A 20,211-nucleotide genomic window follows, 5' to 3' on the forward strand; every position below is an offset into this window, starting at 1 on the left:
AGAGTGCTCCTTAGAGGCCAAGATGGCCAAACTTCGTCTCTCATACTTTGGATATATTGCCTGAAGGGACCGGTCACTGGAGAAGGATATCATATTTGGTATGGTGGAGGGTCAGAGAAAAAGAGGAAGTGCCCTCATTGAGAGGGATTGGCCAAGTGGCAGCATCAATGGACTCAAGCGTGGCAACAGTAGAGTGTGGCCCAGGATTGGGCAGTGTTTCATTCTGCTGTGCATAAGGTCACTATGAGTCGGTACCAACTTGATGGCACCTAATAACAACAACAAATAAATAATAAACCATGCATATTCAACATACATTGCTTGCAAATTATTAATTGTTGTATTATTTTTTTAAAATAAAGCACTAATTGAAAAGGGTTTTACACTTTCTGGCCCTGGATAACGTAACTACAAATTTTTCTGGTTTTCATTCTCACAATTTGGTCTACTATGTTTATTTTTTATTGTCACTAACTCATGAATCACAAATTTAGACACTTTTTCCTTTCCCCCTTTTCAGACAGTCTGGAGTTGTTGTAAATACAGATAAGCGAATTTCCTCTTCCTTATTTTGGAGGTGTAGTACTGTCTATTCATTAACATTGCCAATTTCTTTACAACTTGTACTCCCATGAAGCTCAGTTAGCATATATATTTTCTCTATAAGCACATCACAACCTTGGTTAGACTAAGGAACAATTAGACAGCAGTTTACACTACACTTGGGGTCATTTTAAACACGAAATCACCTACAAACATGCAAAGAACATGACACTAAATATACTGCAAAAAGACAGTTGTTTACAGTGAGAGCTGAAACAAAAAGTCAGTGTCACCTTGTTCGATTTCAACAAAAATGATGGTGTTGTAGGATAAGCACTGGACCACAAGGTCTATTTAAACCACCTGGTGGTGGTTCAAGCCCACCAGCTGCTCCTTGGAAACCCTATATAGGGTTGCTATGAGTTGGAACCTATTCCATTGCACTTAACAATAAGAACAACAAAGGTATATGAAGTCTTGGTGTGGTGCTGCAGGATAAGCACTGGAGCGTCCAAATTCACCGGCCGCTCCTTGGAAACATAATACAGGGTTGACAGAGTTGAAACTGACTTGACAACACTTAATAACAACAAAGTCATGTATACAGGAGTAAGTAAAAAAGTATTGCTACGAAACCATAGAACCCTTATACGACAAAAATATCAAAACACAAAGCTATTGTTTCTCAACACATCCTTTATCCAGGTCTATCCACTTCTGAAAGCAGTGTATCCTTCTCTCTAACCCTTCCTGAGTCCTGGTGTGGCACCGTAGGATAAGCACTGGACCACAAGCAGTTCAAGCTCAGCAGCTGCTCCTCAAAACCCCTATACAGGGTCACTATGAGTCAGAACAGACTCGACAGTACTTAACAACAACCCTTCCCTGAAGAATTTTGTGTGTGCTCTTCGATGTACACCATGTCAAAATGGCAATTTTGACATCCTCCAGGGACTTATATCATGTTCCTTTGACATGCTCTTTGGGTTTGAGTAACAAAAAGAAGCCTAAAGAGACAAGGTCATGGCCGTAGAGTAGATGGAGAAAGTTTTCCTAATGAGATTCTTGCATAGCTGCACTTATTTTCCTTGTAGATGCATTGTCAGGATGGGAAAAATAATTCTCTGCACAAATTTCCTGGTCTTTTTCTGACCAATGCAGTGTTTGATTTTCTTAAATTTCTTCACAAGACCCCATGATCACCCTGTATCAGCCAAAAAAGTCTATCAAGATTACCCTTTTAGGATTCCAAGACATAGTTGCCATAAACTTCAGAACTGAACTCTGCTGTGAATTAACTGGCCCAGCAGGACATATAGAAAAAAAAATATATATATATGGTTGTACATGTGTGTGTATATTCATAAAAATTAAAATTTAAGTGACCTTAATTAATTACTTCATTATGTTTTTGTTAGGCACTGTTGAGTTGGCTTCAACTAATAGCAACCCTAGGCACAACTCAGGAGGGACCAGTTGCTGGAGAAGGATATCATGTTTGGTAAGGTGGAGGGTCAGAGAAAAAGAGGAAGACCCCAATGGGATGGATTGACCAAGTGGCAGCATCGATGGACTCAAGCGTGGCAGTGAGGTTGGCCCAGGATCAGGCAGTGTTTCATTCTGCTGTGCATAAGGTTGTGATAAGTTGGTACCGACTTGATGGCACTTAACAAAAACAACAATCCTGAACCATTAAACTTGAGCCCATTGATGCTGCCACTGTGTCAATCCATCTCGTTGGGGGTCTTCAGCTCTTTTTCTCTGACCCTCAATTTTACTAAGCATGATTTCCTTTTCTAGGGATTGGTCCCTCTTGATCTTATACCCGAAGTATGAGAGGCGAAGTTTAGCCATCTTCATGTTTAAGGAGCATTCTGGCTGTCCTTCATCCTACAAAGATTTGTTTGTTCTTTTGGAAGTCCGTGGTACTTTTAATATTCTTCTCCAACACGGTAACACAAACGCATCGATTCTTCTATTGTCTTCCTTATTCATTGCCCAACTTTCACAGGCTTCATGAAGCTATTGAAAATACCATGGCTTGGGTCAGGTGCAGCTAAGTCCTCAAACTGGTGTCTTTGGCTTCAATATTTTAAAGAGGATTAATTCTTCATTTTGTCTAATGAGGTTTAATCAGCTGTCTTTACTTCAAGCTTCAAAAGAAAAATAAATAGGTAGGTACTAGATTGGTACATTTCTGTTAACAGATTTAATGGTATGTCAGGCTCAGAACTAAATGGTGATTGTTTTTGTTATTAAGTGCCATCAAGTTGGTTCCGATCCATAGCGATCTGTGTAGGGTTTCCTAGGAGCAGCAGGTGAGCTTGAACTGCTGGACTTTGTAGTCCAGCGCATTAACTCACAATGCCACACCAGGACTTCAAATGGTTATTAAGGCTTGTATAATAAAAACAGAGACAGTAAAAATACATATCATTTAATTAGCATTGATTACATAATAAATACTGTGCAAAGAACTCTCTAGGTATCCTATTTATCCCCTCAAACAGGTCTCTGTATTGGTTACTACTTTTCTCACCATTTGCAGGTGGGAGTCCTGGTATGGTGCTACAGGATAATACACTGAATCGCAAGGCCAGTTTGAAGAGCATCGTCGGTGGTTCAAACCCACCTGCCTTGATGGCACTTAACAACAAGAACAACAACAGGTGAGAATCTCAGTACTCAAAAGCATACCCAACTAGAAGTAGTGGAGTTAGGCTTCTACTTGCATGATGGTTTACTCTCAATCTCTCATTTTAGAAGGCACTCTAGAAATACAATAAAATACATGTGATGATCTGATAATGATATGGTAATCATACACAAAATAACCTTTAGTACTCTAAGTCTGTTTTTTTATTTCTGTATATGTAAGTTCTTTTTGAGTTACAACTACTGATCTTCTTTCAGAATAGCATTGCTAATACAACTGTACACTTCGAATGCCCACCCAATATATAAGTTTTCTACATTATAGGCTGGTTATTTAAAATATATATACATGGAAAAACATATAGTACATATAAACCAAATACAAATAAAAATCTTTTAAAAAATCATAGAAATTCTGTAAGCAGGTTATGTCAGTCCTATTAAAAATGATTCATCTATGTACAAAACATAATCTTTAAAAATACTAACCCCAGAAACAAAAACTCTTTGGTTCAGCAAAAGGATACTCAATGTGGAAATTCAGTTTATTAGAGATGCACCTTCTTGGGTTGGACCTCAAGTATTTGGCTAATTTTTCAGAAAGCTTATAGTTGGCTTTCTCTGAATGCTGAAGCATGGGTGGACAATGGGTAGATAGAGTTTTTCACATAGACCATTATTATGTGAACATATAGTTAGAAGCTTGAATCATGGAGGAACTTAGATATTAGTTTTGCTCTTCAGTATTCAAAAGAAAGGACAACTATTCATCTCTTCTCGCCTAGAGTGAAAGTAAGAAGGAAAGCACAGACTCATATATGGTTACTAGATCAACCATGGACTCATTTAGCCTGAGACCAGAACTAGATGCTTGTCTTTCACTACCAACCATTCTAATCAAAATCAAAATATTTGGATACTGACAGAAGGGGAGAAAACTGTGGAACAGAATTCAAATTCTTAAGAAGTCCAGGCTCACTGGACCAGGTGAGATTAGAGAGCTTTCCAGACTATAGCCCTGAGCTATTCCATAAACCGTGAGCCAAAACTAACCCCTGAGGTCACCTTTTAGCTAAATAACAGACTAGCTCACAAAGTAAGAATATCACCATAAGTACTATGCATCTTTTAAAAATCTCTTACACGACACTAAATCGTCAACAATTGCTCTAAAACAAAGATGAAAGGGTAAAGGACAGAAAAGCCAGATTACTGGAAACAAACATACCAGAATTGAATTAATGAGAATGTTGATACATTGTGAAAAATATATCCAATGGCACTAGTCAATGTGAGTAATAGGAAAAAGGAACCTAATATGCTGTGTAAACTTTCACCAAAACCACAATACATTACTTACATAGGAGAAAAGATTTAAAAAAAAAAAAAAATCTTGCTTCCCTTCCATTTTGGAAGGGGATGAGCATGGTAAATCGATTTTCAAAAAAATCCACTAGTAGAATTCTTAGTAACAATCCACTGTACTAGCTCCCGGAGCTATTGAAATGGCTTATTCTTTATTCTGGAAGATGACAAGAAGCAAACAGGAGGAAGGCAGATATTAGATGACACTTTTCCTTTCTATCATTTATCCAGTGGTTTGCTTATTTTAGCAATCTAAAATTATAAACACGACTCAATGTCTTTAAAAAGAGTCCTTAACTCAGCAGTGATTAAAGTGCATCAATATTTGCCAATGGGATTTTCATGAAAAATTAACTGTAGGTGTTCTATACTTGTTTGGTTTATTAATGACAACAATCATACAATTGGACTAAATATTTCAGAGTTTCAAAGAGTCAGCAAGTTTACCTATTAGAATTCATTCTACTCTACAGTTAATGTCATACTTTGTTTTGGAAAAATTTACTAGATAAGTTAAAACCTTTCTGATGTCCCATCCTTTAACTACACATCAAAGTCACCTTTAACAAGTGTTTAAAAAAAAACCTTTGAGGTATCACAATTAGTCACAGGAGACTGAAAAGTATGTTTCCTGCAAGATTCTCCAAAAAAAGATAATTACCTGGTTGAATCAATTAACCTATTTATGTTAGAAACAGGTGCCACTTTCTCTGTGTCTTGGGATAGCATAATATTAGTACATACCTTGTTGAATGCAGGTGTAAGTCAAGAGTTTCTATTTATTGTCAAGATTTTGGTAAACCATCATTTTAAGGTGTTATAATGCATACTTGGGAGCTTTGAAAGCTTTATTCTTCCTTTTACATGCGTGACTTAGTTGCTCAAAGGCAAGACTATTTATTAAAATCAAAATTAGTATGATTGGAATAGTGCAGTAGAGTTCAGAGAAAACTATACCTCTTCAACAAAAATAGTCTGAGTGATGGGAGGGAAATGGGATAGCCATCAATATTTGAGTAAAGAATTGAATATATTTATAATTGACAACATCTTAATGAGGCATTATAATTCAGAACAACTTCCATACTAACATCCTCCACCCCAAACTCAGAAATTAATTTCCCCCAAATAGTCTCCCAAAAGCTACTGTAATACTCCAAAGAGAGAAATAATCAAGGGTAGATTATTGATCCATAGAGTCCTCTTCTGTAGTGAATATGCAGTAATCATCACTGTTTCTGTCAGAAGTCTTTATCCCAACCTGACAGCTCATCTGGAGGTACACCTCTTTCTGGAGGATACTTGTCAAAGTAGCTGTGGTCTGTGGGTCCATTGAGCTAGTATGGAAAGGATAAAAAGAAGAGATGAGGATAACGTTGATTCAACATGCTATTATTATATTATTCAACATGCTTTTTAAAATATGAACACTGATTTTATACTGCACTTTAAATGTGCCTAGTCTGAATGGTAGCATAGTGGTTACGAATCGGGCTGTTAACCTCAAGGTCAGCAGTTTGAAACCACCAGCCGTTCCATGGGAGAAAGATGAGGCTTTCTGCTCCTGTAAAGATTTACAGCCTCAGAAACCCTGAACAGGTCACTATGAGTCGGAACCGACTCCATGGCACATAACAACAACAACAAAAAGTCTGAATGGAGATGTGCTGTAAGTATAAAATACACTTGGGATTTCAAAGACTTACTACATAAGAGCGAATATATCTCATTAAGATTTTCATACTGATTACATACATGTTAAGTTCCATATAATAAAAAGATGACTGAAAAGCATTCTACAGTGATAGTGATATATGAGACCTCTTTAGAACCAAATGGATTTGATCATCTTATTTCATTCAAGATGAGCTACCTGGCAAAAGGAAGCATTTCCTAAAGAAAAGGGAACAGAAATTATGTCTAATTTTTCTCAAATTAAAAAAAACACACATTTTAAAGAATATTTAAGAAGTGAAACTTGCAAGATCTCTTCTTCTACTTTATAAAAGACTTTCACAACGCTTGAATCTTTCTATAGTTCACTGCCTATTGCTCCACATAAATCATCTCAAATGCCAAAGGGGCAATTTGAAATATTAGTGAAGGTACTGAAAGAGTGAAATAACTCAAGAACCAAATATTTTCCAAGATAGGTGACTTCCAATTCTATATTTTAAAACAAATTTAATTAGGATTCAAACTGATTTATCATCAGATAGACCATTAAAATATTATATATGATAGATCACAGCACAATCTGTTTTGCATGTGTGGGTGGTCAATGGAAAAGGAGTTCAAAGTGACATCACTATAACAAATCTCTGCCATACCCATATTTTTATTAGTGCTCTTGTCTCTTGCATCTATAATAATTATGGCAAAAATAGTAAATAAGGAGTAGATGCCTACCTAACTACCTAACACCATTCTTTTAATAAATTATACTTATGTATGGAGCTCTGGTAGCACAGTGGTTATGAATCGGCTGCTAACCTCAAGGTAAGCAATTCGAAACTATCATCTGTTCCATGGGAGAAAGATGAGGCTTTCTGCTCCTGTAAAGATTTGTAGCCTCAGAATCCCTGTGCAGGGTCACTACGAGTTGGAACCGACTCCATGGTACTTAACAACAACAACAATGAACACATTACATTTTTCAAAAATAGTTAATAGCTACCTTTAAAAATTCATAATAGATTTGTCATTTCATTGTACATATACTAGAAAAATAGAATCTAGCAGGAATATTTTCTGTTGTCACAGTAGTTTTAAAACTATAATTTAAGAGTACTTAAATGATGATCCATTATAAGATTTGGCATTGTTAAATGTCATTGAACCAGTTCTGATTCATAGTGATGCTGTACAGGGTTTGAATGCCAACCTTGTGGCTCTCAGTCTAGTGAACCTACAGCATCACACCAGGATATATTTTAAAGTAGAATGGGCAACTGGGTATAAATAAAAGTTTAGGGATAAACCACAATGATGTACTATTTCTGCTGGTATTTTTTAAATGTTTGATGGGTATCAAATCTCAGAGTACTTAGAGTCTATTGAATGTATTTAAAGAAACAGCACTGTTTCATTTTCAATGTCAATATTTACAACATATTAGGACTCATGTTTTTTTCAGTCATTTAAATGTACAATAAAAAATCAAATGTCAGTCAAAAACTGTGCAAGGGTTGAATTAGATCTTCAAAATTATTTTAGGGAGCATACTAGCATTCAGTTTGTAGGGTGTTGACTTACATCATTCTTGAGATATCTCCTGGCAAGCTATCTAACAGATGTTCTGCTCTCTCTAGAGCTATGCTGAACAATGGTATAGTCATTAGCAATACATGATGATTGAGCACTTGAAATATTTCTAGTCTGAATAAGTATAAAATGCACTTGGGATTTCAAAGACATATTATGACAAAAAAAAGGAGTCCTAGTGTGGCACTATAGGATAAACACTCCAGCTCAAAGTCAGTTTGAACCACGAGGTTGGCAATTCAAACTTACCAGTCACTCCTTGAAAACTTTCTACAGGGTGGCTATGAGTCAGAGCTAACTTGACAGAACTTAACAACAACCACATGATGAAAAAAATGTAAAATATCTCATTAAGATTTTTCCATTGATTTCATGTTGAGATGATATGCATGGATATATTATGTCAAATTAAAATTAATTTATTTCTTTTTACTATTTTTAGTTAGTTTATGTTACTGTGAAGTGCCATCAAGTCAGTTCCAACTCATAGCAACCCTATATAAGGTTTCCCAGGATGTAAATCTTTGCGGGAGCAGAAATTCTCATCTTTCTCCAGTGGGGCAGCTGGTGGCTTGCAGTGCCGAGCACGTGGTTAGCAGTTCTGTGCTTATCCTATTGAGCCACAGCGCACCTAATTAGCTACTCAAAATTTTACAATCATTTGCATTACATTTATATATTGAATTCTATTTCTAGAGCCATCTGTCAGCCTGACCAACACTACTTTGGGGTATTTGTTGTTGTTGTAAAGTGCCATCGAGTTGATTCTAACTCATAGCAATTCTGTATGGGGTTTCTGAGGTTTTAAATCATTTCAGGAACAGAAAGTCTCGTTTTTCTCCCACAGAGTGGCTGGTGAGCTCCAACCATGGGCTTTGTGGTTTGTAGTTCAGTGCTTATCGTATGGAGAATAGGTGACACTAACACATAATGAGTTTCTGTGAGCTAATTAAATAAGTAATGCTATTTAGATTCTATAATCACAATTACTATGACATTGTTAAAGTTCTGTGTGGCATTCTAGTAATAAGCACTGGACTTGTTGTTGTAAGGTGCCATCACAAAATCAATGGTTCAAACCCATCAAGCTGCTCTTTGAAAACCCTATACAGGGTCACTAAGGGTTGGAACAGAGTCAACAGCACTTAACAATAGCAACATGATATTTTCACTTAACTTAAAAAAACATTTTAAAAAAGCTAAAATCTGTTTAAAAATAAACATAAATATATATATATTTAAAATAAAATCAAAATAATAATGTAGTAGATAACATACCTGTCTTTTCAAAGGGGATGGAAGATTCCGTGCTTTCAATCCTTCCCAGTTAAAACCATTTAACCATCTAAAGAAATAAGAAAAGTACAGAGGAAAATTATTTACCTAATAAATCATTAGTATATCACCCTGTCAGTCAAGATCATTTGGTTGTCTGCTCCATGTATGAAACAGCGAGGCTGAAAGGGGGCAGAAGGAAACAGAAAACCATGCTGACTATCTGGTCTTACTCTAAATTGATGATCACAAACATCAAGTAGGCACTTAATGCTGTTCAGCCATCATTCTAAATATCCCTGGTACACTAATTTTCATACTCTTGTGGAGGCATCTTCCATACATTGTCGTCTCTCTTGGAACTCCTAGCACCTCATCCTCATCCTCAATCACAACTTGCTTCCTATTTCACTGAGAATACTGAAGCAAAAGCCCATTTCCAGAAGCTCCCACCACATATTTACCCTCCTTGGGCATTTGAAGGAATCATGGTGGTGCGGTGATTAAATACCCATCTGCTAACTGAAATGGTGGAGTTTCAAGCCCATCAGTCACGCTGTTTTCTCAGTGAACTAGGAAGCAAGTTTCGAGTGAGGATGCAACTCTACATGCAAACCTTCTGTCCAAAGTAACAGCTTTACTGGCTCCATGGGCTAGAAGTCCACCACTCTGTCTCATGCTCTGGTTCTTGGTTCTGCTGCTGCTGTTTCTCTGCCACTCTTCCAGTGTCACAGCTTTTTGTCCATGGGTTGGGGAGGTTCATGTGCAGAGATCATGGGTCCCAAAGGACATGCTCCATTCCTGGTTCTTTTTCTTTGAGAGTAGTGAGATCCTCCCTCCTACTTCTGAGATGATTCATTTTATATCCATGTTAGAAGCTCAAATTTTTACAATTATAATTAACTCTGCTGATATCCATAGATGAATCATATTTTCCTATCAATATTTTCTCCTGCCTTCTCTTCCTCAAACCCAGCAGGGTAGAAAAACTGTTTGGTGAGAGTTAGACTATGGCTAGAAAAGACATTAGATAATTCACGACACCACACTGGTATTTATTTACTGGTCTTTCTTGAAGGTGTCCTATCATAAAATGAATTATACTTCAAGAAAGATCTTGAAATGGTCTTTTTGATGATGAATGCAATGGTATGTCTCTTCAATTTGTTTTTCCCAATATAGTAAACTATGTAAGATTCATAATGGTTAATATTAGGTCATTTCAGTTCACTAATGCCTAGGATATCAAATACACATTTATTTTAATTCTGACAACATCAATTTTTCTAGAACGTACTTTGTACGTTCCAAGTTCTAATTATTGTTGGGTGTTTGTAGTTGTTTCTTCTCATTTTGAGTTGTGCACCATCAGTAAACAACGATTCCAGAAGCTTTGCATCAGCCACATCATTAATGTTACTGCTACCTTGAGGGGGCAGCTCTTCCCCAGTTGTATTTTGAGTGCCTTTCAACCTTAGGGTCTCATCTTTCAGCACTATATCAGTCAATGTTCCACTGATATTCATAAGGTTTTCCAGTAGCTAATCCTTCAGAAGTGGTCTGCCTCTCCTTCTTTGGAGTCTGTCTTAGTCTGGAAACTCTGCTGAAACCTGTTCACCATGGGTGACCCTGATGGTATTTAAAATACTGATAGCAAAGCTTCCATCATAGCAACACACAAGTCAGCACAGTAGGACAAACTGACATGAGTGGTGGGACCTAGACTTAGCAGAAACGAAAACAACAAAACTCTCTTCATGAGATGGTCTCTAAGTTCAGATGGGATACATTTAAGGTCATATTTTGACTAGAGTGGACTTGTTTTAATTTTCTTCAGCTTTAGCCTGAACATGCATATGAACAATTGATAGTCTGTTTCACAGTCTGCTCCTGGCCTTGGTATGATATTGAGCTTATCTACAATCCCTTCCCACAGATGTAGTCAATTTGATTCTAGTGTATTCCCTATGGTGAGGTACATGTGTATAGTCATCTTTTATGTTGTTTTTCAAAAAGGTGTTATAATTAGTAAGTCATCAGTTTGGCAAAATACTCTCATGTGACCTCCAGCAATATTTCTATCACCAAGTCCGTATTTTCCAACTATTGATCCTTCCTTTTTGTTAATAACCTTTGCATTCTAATCACCAGTAATTATTAATACATCTTGATTGCATATTTTATCAATTTCAGATTGAAGAAATTCTTCAATTTCATCATCATTGGCTTTAGTTGTTGGAACATAAATTTGAATAATGGTGGTATTAAATGATCTTCCTTGTAGGCATATAGTTTTTATCCTGTTATAGGCAGCATTGTACTTCAAGACAGATTTTGAAATGTTCATTTTGACGATGAGTGCTACACCATTCCTCTTCAGTTTATCGCTCTTGACATAGTAAACCATAAGGTTATCTGATTCAAAATGACCAATACCAGTTTATTTGTGTGTTCTGTTACATTTTTGACATTTTCCAGTTGTCTTAGATTCATACTTCACACTGGTCCTGGTGTGGTGCTATGGGCTAATGAGTTAGACTGCAAAGTCATTGAGGGTTCAAGCTCACCAGCTGGTCCTTGGAAACCCTATACTGGGTTACTATGGGTTGGAATCGACTTGACGGCACTTAACAACGACAATACTTCATATATTCGCACATTTCATGTTCTGATTATTAATGGAAATTTTCAGTTGTCTTTCCTCATTTTGAGTTGTGCCACATCAGTAAATGAAGGTCTCGAAAGCTTTACTTCACTTGCTTTATCATAATCAACCTTTCTTTGAGGAGGCAACTCTCACCAAGTTGTATTTGAAGTGTCTCCCACCTGAAGGTCTCATCTTCCTGAAATTTATCTGACAGTATTCTGGTGGTATTTATAATGTTTTCATCTTCTCTCACTATATTTGACAATGTTCTGCAGCTATTAATAAGGTTTTCAGTGGCTAATCATTAAGAAGTAATCCACCTCTACTTCCTCATTTGTGTTAGTCTGGAAGCCCCCTGAAACCTGTCCACCATGGGTCATCCTGCTGGTATTTTAAATACTGGTGGCATTGCTCCCAACACTACAGCAAAACATAAGTCAACACAGTGTGACAAACTAAGTCTATCTGAAAGCATATGGGGCAGAAAACCTATATACTTTGGCGACTTTTATGGAAAGTTTTAGATGATGTGGCACTGTGGGTTAATGCGCTGGACTGCAAAGTCAGTATGAATTGCAAGGTCGTTGGTTCAAGCTCACCAGCTCCTCCTCAGAAACCCTATAAAGTGTCACTGTAGGTCAGAGCCTACTCAATGGCACTTAACATCAACAACAATCTGGAGGCTGAAGTTCTGATGTGACACTGTAGGATAAGCACTGGATTGGTAACTGAAAGGTCAGTGATTCAAGTTCACAAGTTTCTGCTCAGAAAACCTATACAGGGTTCCCATTATTAGATAGAACAAGGAAAGAAGGGGTTCTCAAGTAACTCTAGTTATGACCTGCCTCAGCAGGAAACCAGCTTACCTCATAAGTATGGAATTTCTGAAAAAAGGGATGGGGGACAGAGGTGACTCTTTGCAAGCGGAAATGAAGTTAGTTCAGGGGGCTGGGAGAGAGAAGAAACTGTTTGTAAAAGGAAATAAAGGTAGTTAATAATAAGCTGAAACCTGAAAGACAAGACTCAGGAAATCATATATGGACTCAGTTTCCCAGATTGGCTCCTTGGGCACTTGCACAGAAATGTAGCGTAGTGGTTACGGATCAGGCTGCAAACCTTAAGGTCAGCGGTTCGAAACTACCAGCCACTCCACAAGAGAAAGATGAGGTTTTCTACTCCCGTAAAGATTTACACCCTCAGAAACCCTGTACAGGGTCGCTATGGGTCGGAACCGGCTCAACGGCACTTAACAACAACAACAGCTCTGACAAAGGGATGTATAAAGAAGAAGCCAAATTGTATTCAGGGCTGCACCTCCTCTTTCACAAGATGGATGTCCTCCCTTACCTCTCTGTAAGGATGTCTATGCTAATAAACCTATCTTTCATTCCCCTAAGCCTCTTCTCTAACTTCTTTTGTGTGAGGTGAGTGTGTTATATCTTCCCAATTTTTTTGGAAGGACATGTCCAAGGACTTCAATTCAACCAAGACACCATGAGTTGGAATCAACTAGACAACTGGACTTAATATCATCTGGAGCAAGAGAGATTTTTCAGTATTTCTTTTCTCTCTAGCTTTATACTTTGAAATGCTGGAAACAGAATGAAATGAAGTTTACAAGTTATCTGTGCTCACTAGAAGATAAGTTTTGTGTAAGTTTGTTGTTAGATACCATTGAGTCAATTCTGAACCATCGTAATCCTATATAGAGTTCCCAGGAGTATAAACCTTTATAGGAGAAGACAGCCTCATTTTTACCACTGTAGAGTGGCTGGTGAGTTTTAACTACTCAGTGCATATCCTACAAAGTCACTAGTATTCCTTTTTTGGTATATCCTATTAGTGAACTCTACCCTATACACCTACCCCACCCTTAAGTGGGAAATGACTTTCAGACTATTAAGAAACTGGAAATTAGGTCCTACAGAAAAGGAAATTCAAAACTGTTTTTAACTGGGTAAGGTGAGAAAATCTTTTAGCAGCAATTTACATGTGCATCCAATTATGGATTTGACAGCTACATTTAAATGAGCCTCAGGTAAATAAGAAGTCAGAGATAAAGCTGGAATGTGTTAACAATTATTTAACTTCTATTTCCTAATTAATCCTAGAGCAAAATGTGAAAATGCTAAATGAAAGAAAGCAGAGAAGTATATTGAAACAATGCCTTTAATTTACAGGGCATGTGCTTCCTCAATATGAATATTGTATTTATATGTCATTTTATAATGAGAAAAGAAATTGCAGGAACAGCATGTAGTGTGGGAAGAAAAATAAATTGGAATCTAAAGCAAATAATGACCTTTGGAACTGAAGGCAGTCCAAAGGATGACAAACACATTAAAATACTACAAGCATTTTGATGGTTATAAAATCCATAGATAGGTCTGTGTCTCATTTCCATTCCTTCTTCCTCTTTTTTGGCCCCGACTCCATTCTATCCTAAAACATTCGTAAAGCAGAGTCACAAATGAATTTACAATGCTGAATACTTGGCTTTATTTCAATAAGCTCATGAATAGATAGAGCTGGGTTGGTAGCTTAGAGATTTTTTTTTCTATATTGTTTTTTGAAGCTGCACCATGACTGTGAGGGCAAATAAATAGAGTTTTATTCTGCTGCATCTCTAGGTTTATTTTCACACTGCATTGATGTGTCCCTAATTTTTCAGAAAAAATATCCACAGAGAAATGAAATAATGAAAAGACATTTTCATATCTGAAAGTGTATATATCAGTGTACTGAAAGGTTCTCAAAATTAATTCCCCATATTTATTTTTATACTGTTAATTTATTCTAATATTATATATCTGCAAATGATATTCAAAACTAAAACATTTTGAGGTTTGCAAGAATTATCTAAGCATTGGCTTATGAGTTTTTATGAAGGTTTGAACTGTCACAATTAAACATTTAACTAAATTAGAGAGGCTGGCTTATAAAAATTATCAATTGTTTTGAAGGCCAGCATTAGAAATTCACAAAACTGGAAAAGTGCATGTTAGAATACTTCATAAGGGTAAGACATTATTTGCAGTTTGTGGAAATCAATGTACTTGACCCCAAAAATGAAATATGATATGAGGTGTCAGGATTTGGAAAGATATTCAAAGAAAAATTATTCTAAAAATAAATATAAAGATGCAGCTTTCTGCTCCCATAAACTTTTACAGCCTCAGAAACCTGCTACAGGGTTGCTATGAGTCCATCGAACTAGATGGTCCTCAACAGCAACAACAACAAAACTGAAGATGAATAAAATTTAACAATGGCTTTATCTGTTTCATTCTCTTGAATTGCCGTTGTTGTTAAGCACCATCAAGTCTATTCTGAATCATAATGACCTTGGATAGTGTTTCCAAGGGACAGCTGGTTGGTTTGAACTGCCAGCCTTGTGGTTTTCAGTTCAGTGCTGATCCTACAGCACTGCACTAGGAATTCTTCTCTTGAATACTGACTGTTTTATTTTTGCTAAGTGCAGTCCTGTCGTTTCAACTCATAGTGACCCTATATGGGGTTTCTGAAGAGCAGCTGGCGTGTTTGAACCACTAACCTTTCAGTTAGTAGTTCAGTACTTATACAGCAGTGAAACAATGACTATAACCTACATTATCTACAAATTATATGAAAAACTTTGAGTGTGGTGACTCCATAGGATAAGCACTGGACTTCAAACTGCAAGGTTGGTGGTGTGAGCCCATCAGCTACTCCTCAGGAGTAAGATGAGGCTTTGTGCTTCTGAAAAAAGATTTAAAGCTTCAGAAACCCCATACAGGGTCCTTATGAATCTTACCCAACTCCTCAACAATTAACAACAACAACAAATTTGTAAAAGCTAGAGCCTAATTTCTTTATAAGCTCCAAGGAGATATACTTAAAATACTTTTTAAAAAAGTACCAATGAACAAAAAGTTCAGTTACTATGATCTGTAGATGTGATTTTATAACCTCTTTCTATAACTTTAACCATATTTGACATGGAATGCCAGTAGTTCTATAAATCTCCATTAATTCTGGCTTTAGAATAATCACTTTGAAAATGATAACTTTAATTGTCTCGTAACACACAGAGGAAAACCAAAGTATCACAATGAAAACCTGAAATTTTGTAAAGGGACCTTAGCAACCTACTGAGAGAAACTGTCAAGATTACTATACTTTTGGGGGCAGAGAAGTAACTGTGATACCTGTGTTTCTTAATGTCATTGATGCCATTCTTCAGATTTCCCAGCCGTTCTGTTGGATTTTGCCTAAAATAAAATTTTTTGAAAGGCTGTTCAAAATGGTTATGCATGTGTTAATTTTAAACTAAAATTTAACATTTATTCATTCATTCATTTTTTCATCATTCAACAATATACACTTCCTTCTGTAGAACAACCCTCCCTCCTACCCTGGAGAAGTCCATAGTTAGTTAGTTAGAGTTAGGGGTACATGTTTGTGTGTTAAGCAAAAGGTAGGAAGTTGGAGTCCACCCAGAGGTAACTTGAAAGAAAGGATTGATGATCTACTTCTGAAAACACAGTCATTGAATGATCTATGGCGTATAGATCTATGACACACATGGAATTGTGATGAGTCAGTCATCTTGATGGCAATTGGTTTTAGGGTGTGTATGTGGGTACCATAGTACTTTGAGGGAGATAGGAAATAAGAATAAATGCATAAAAGAACAAAAGAATACTATTTTTCCAACTCTGCAGAGAAAATTGGGGAATAATTCAGAATATCAATAGCATCTAATCTAACATCTTATAAGTATGTAGGAATTCCTTTTGACAGGATGCAGCTAGTTTTCACATTCTAAATTACTAAATTTTAATGTTTTTGAAAATGGTACAAATGCAGACATACAAAAAAGAAACAGTGTCAACATGAAATTAAAACAAAAATTTAAGAAGTCTCTTGTTCTGTGATAAATTCTTTTTAATGGACTGCAAAAAAATGCCACCAACATACCTCCCCGAGCACTCTATTTAACTGGGTTCAAAAATTCATTGCAATGGCCAAATGGAACTCAGACACCATACTTATAGTTATGGGGTTTATTAAGAAAGTTAGCAGGTTACAATTCAGGGTCAAAAATGTTCAGGGCACAGTATTTCCAGTCAGGACAGCCTCTCCTTAGCCATGTCTGCTTTTGAATTATCTTTAGCACAATTTTACTTGCATGGGGTTAATGATATTGTCCTATGACTTCCTCATTTTGTTAGGTCAGTTCTCTTTGGAATGGGCACAAATATGGATCTCTTCCAATCAGTTGGCTACATTGTTATCCTCCAAATTTCTTGGCATAGATGAGTGAGTGCCTCCAGTGTTGCATCAGTTTGTTGAAAGATTTCAATTTGTATTCCATCAATTCCCGGTGCCTTGTTCTTTGCCAATGACTTCAATGCAACTTGGAATTCTTCCTTCAAAGTCGTTGGCTCTTGATCATATGGTACCATTTGAAATGGTTGAACATTGACCATTTCTTTTTGGTACAGTGACTCTGAGTATTCCTTTCATCTGCTTTTGATACTTCCTGCATCATTAAGTATTTTGCCCATAGAATTCTTCAGTATCGCAAGTTGAGGTTTGAATTTTTCTTCAGTTCCCTCAGCTTGAGAAATGCTGAGTATATTCTTCCCTTTTGGTTTTCAAACACCAAGTCGTTGCATATTTTTTAATAATATTTTACTTTGCCTTCTTGAGCTGATCTTTGAAATTTTCTGTTTAGTTCTTGTACCGCTTCACTTCTTCCATTAGCATCTCTATGCTAGAGAGCAAGTTTCAAAGTCTCTTCTGACATCCATTTTGGTCTTTTCATTCTGTCTTGGCTTCTCAATGACTTTTTGCTTTCTTCCTGTATGATGGTCTTGATGTCATCTCACAACTCTTTTGGTCTTCAGTCTTCAGTGTGTAATGAAATGCATCAAATCAGTTTTTCAGATGATTTCTAAATTCAGGTGGGTAAATTACTGGTTATGAATCAGGCTGCAAACCTTAAGGTCAGCAGTTCGGAACTACCAGCCATTCCGTGGGAGAAAGATGAAGGTTTGTGCTCCCGTAAAGATTTACAGCCTCAGAAACCCTGGTCGCTATGAGTTAGAACCGACTCCACACCACATCACCACCATATTCAAGATCATAGTTTGTTTCTCATAGACTTGTTTTCATTTTCTTCAGTTTCAGCCTGAATTTGCATCTGAGCAATTGATGGTGTGTTCCATAGTCTGCCCCTGGCCTTGTTTTGGCTGATGATATGGAGCTTTCCCACCATCACTTTCCACAGATGTAGTCAATTTGATTTCTGTGTATTCCATCTGGTGAGGTCTATGTATACAGTCTTATTTTATGTTGTTTAAAAATAGTATTTTCAATGAAGAAGTTATTGGTCTCGCAAAATTCTATCATGCAATCTCCAACACCATTTCTATTACCAAGGCCATATTTTCCAACTACTCATTCATTCTCTTGGTTTCCAACCTTTGCATTACAATCACCAGTAATTACCAATACATCTTGATTGTATGTTTGATCAATTTCAGACTGAAGAGGTTGGTAGAATTCTTCAATTTCATCAACACTGGATTTAGTGGTTGGTATGTAAATTTGAATAAAAGTGATATTAACTGGTCTTTCTTGTAGGCATATGGATATTATCCTATCACAGACAGCATTTTACTTCATGACTGATCTTGATATGTTCTTTTTGATGATGAATGTGATACCATTTCTCTTTAATGTGCCATTCCTGGCAATGTAAATCATGTGATTGTCATGTCAAAATGGTCAATATCCGTCAATTTCAGCTCATTAATGCCTAGGATATTGATGTTTATACATTGCATTTCATTGTGACAATTTCCAATTTTGTTATTCATATTTCATACATTCAATGTTCCAATTATTAATGCATTTTTATAACTGTTTCTCTTCACTTTGAGTTATGCCCTATCAGCAAATATAGGTCCAGAGGGCTTTACTCCATTCGCATCATTACTGTCAACGCTACTTTGAGGAAGCAATTCTTCCCTAGTCTTATTTTGAGTGCCTTCCAATATGAGGGCCTCATTGTCAGGCACTATATCTGACAATATTCTGGTGCTCTTCATCATAGTTCAATATGCAATAATCTGGTGCTGACCGTGTTCCATTGTTATTAATGTTTGCAGTGACTAAATATTCAGAATTAGTTTGTCTCTCCTTATTTCTAGTCTGTCTTCATCTGGAACCTCAGCTGAAATCTTTCCACAATGGGTCACCCTGCTGATATTTAAAACATCAGTTGCATAGCCTCCAGAACCATAACACCACAAAAGTCACCACAGTATGACAAACTGAAAGATTAGTGGTTGTGGCAAACATTATGCTGAGTCAAATTAGTAAATCACAAAAGGACAGATTATTTTGTGAGACCACTTTTGTAAAAGCTCAATGAACTGTTTTCATGCTAAAAGAAATATTCTTTGTTGGTTACTAGGGATGGGAGAGAAGAGAGAGTAATTTACTGGCTAGAGGGTAAACACATGCTAACTCAGGTGGCAGGAGCACAATATAGAAGAGAGAGGTTGGCAGATGAGTAATGAAAACAGCTGAAGACACAGGGAAGAATGTAAAGATTAAAGGGACTGTAAGTAAATACTATTATATACACAACCTGGAACAATAGTGTTCTACAAGTAGATACATGGGCAAATATATTTGTCAAACAGGTATAGGGGAGAGAGAGGGAATTTACTCACAAATATGTAAGAGTTTCACAGAAGATATTAGTGCATGAATATGTGTCTTTGCTGCAAATGTGTCTATGAACAGAGTAGAGCAGGAGGAGGGGGATGATGAAAACCTCTTAAATATTATGAGACATCTTAAGGCAATGAGTTTTTGGGCTGGGAGCTCAGGACCATAGTCTCAGGGGACACCATGGTCAACTGGCATAACATATTCCACAAAGACAATGGTCTACATTCTACTTTAGTGAGTAGATACTGGGATCTTAAAAGCTCATGAGTGACCATCTAAGGTGAAAGTATTGGTCTTTCCATTTTGGGAAGAAAGAAGAGTCATAAAAATTGATGATGCTTGGAATCAACTAGTCCAATGGACCAATGGAGCAGAAAATTAGATGAGAATTTGACGAGAATAATTTGATGGTGGCTGGCTACCACTACTAGCTGCTCTGAAAGGGATCACATTAGAAGGTCCCAAATAGAGTGGGAGAAAATGATGAGCAAAACTCAAAATTATATAAATCGATCGGCTTTACTGATTAGAAAGAGACTAGAGGAATCCGAGACTAGTGTCTCAGGTCTGGAATGGAATTCACCCTTGTAACTAAATTTTCAGCCAAGTAGTAGATGGGCATATAGGGGAAGCAACAACATTAGTTAAGTATGTTCACCACGGAACGGTCAACCATTTAATCTCAAAGTTGAGATGGGATGAGAAGGGTGGAACGGAAATAAGAACCACATGGA

The 20,211-nt window shown here is 36.8% G+C and overlaps 1 protein-coding gene across 2 annotated transcripts in view; it reads right to left on the reverse strand.

Annotated features, from left to right (window-relative positions):
• Positions 1-5,526: 5,526 nt before the first annotated feature.
• PRKG2 (protein kinase, cGMP-dependent, type II) overlaps positions 5,527-20,211 on the reverse strand; it is a 188,493-nt gene continuing 173,808 nt past the window's right edge. The window contains exons 17-19 of one of the 2 annotated variants that reach the window (XM_006875069.1): positions 15,937-15,999; positions 9,106-9,172; positions 5,527-5,900 (exon numbers count right to left, since the gene is read on the reverse strand). In XM_006875069.1, the coding sequence (XP_006875131.1) occupies positions 5,805-5,900; positions 9,106-9,172; positions 15,937-15,999 (226 nt within the window). In that variant the 3' untranslated portion in view covers positions 5,527-5,804. The remainder of the gene's footprint in view (positions 5,901-9,105; positions 9,173-15,936; positions 16,000-20,211) is intronic. The other variant, XM_006875068.1, reaches the window with a different exon arrangement.

Source organism: Chrysochloris asiatica, unplaced genomic scaffold (assembly GCF_000296735.1).
Source record: "Chrysochloris asiatica unplaced genomic scaffold, ChrAsi1.0 scaffold00311, whole genome shotgun sequence".
In the NCBI taxonomy this organism is placed as follows: domain Eukaryota; kingdom Metazoa; phylum Chordata; class Mammalia; order Afrosoricida; family Chrysochloridae; genus Chrysochloris; species Chrysochloris asiatica.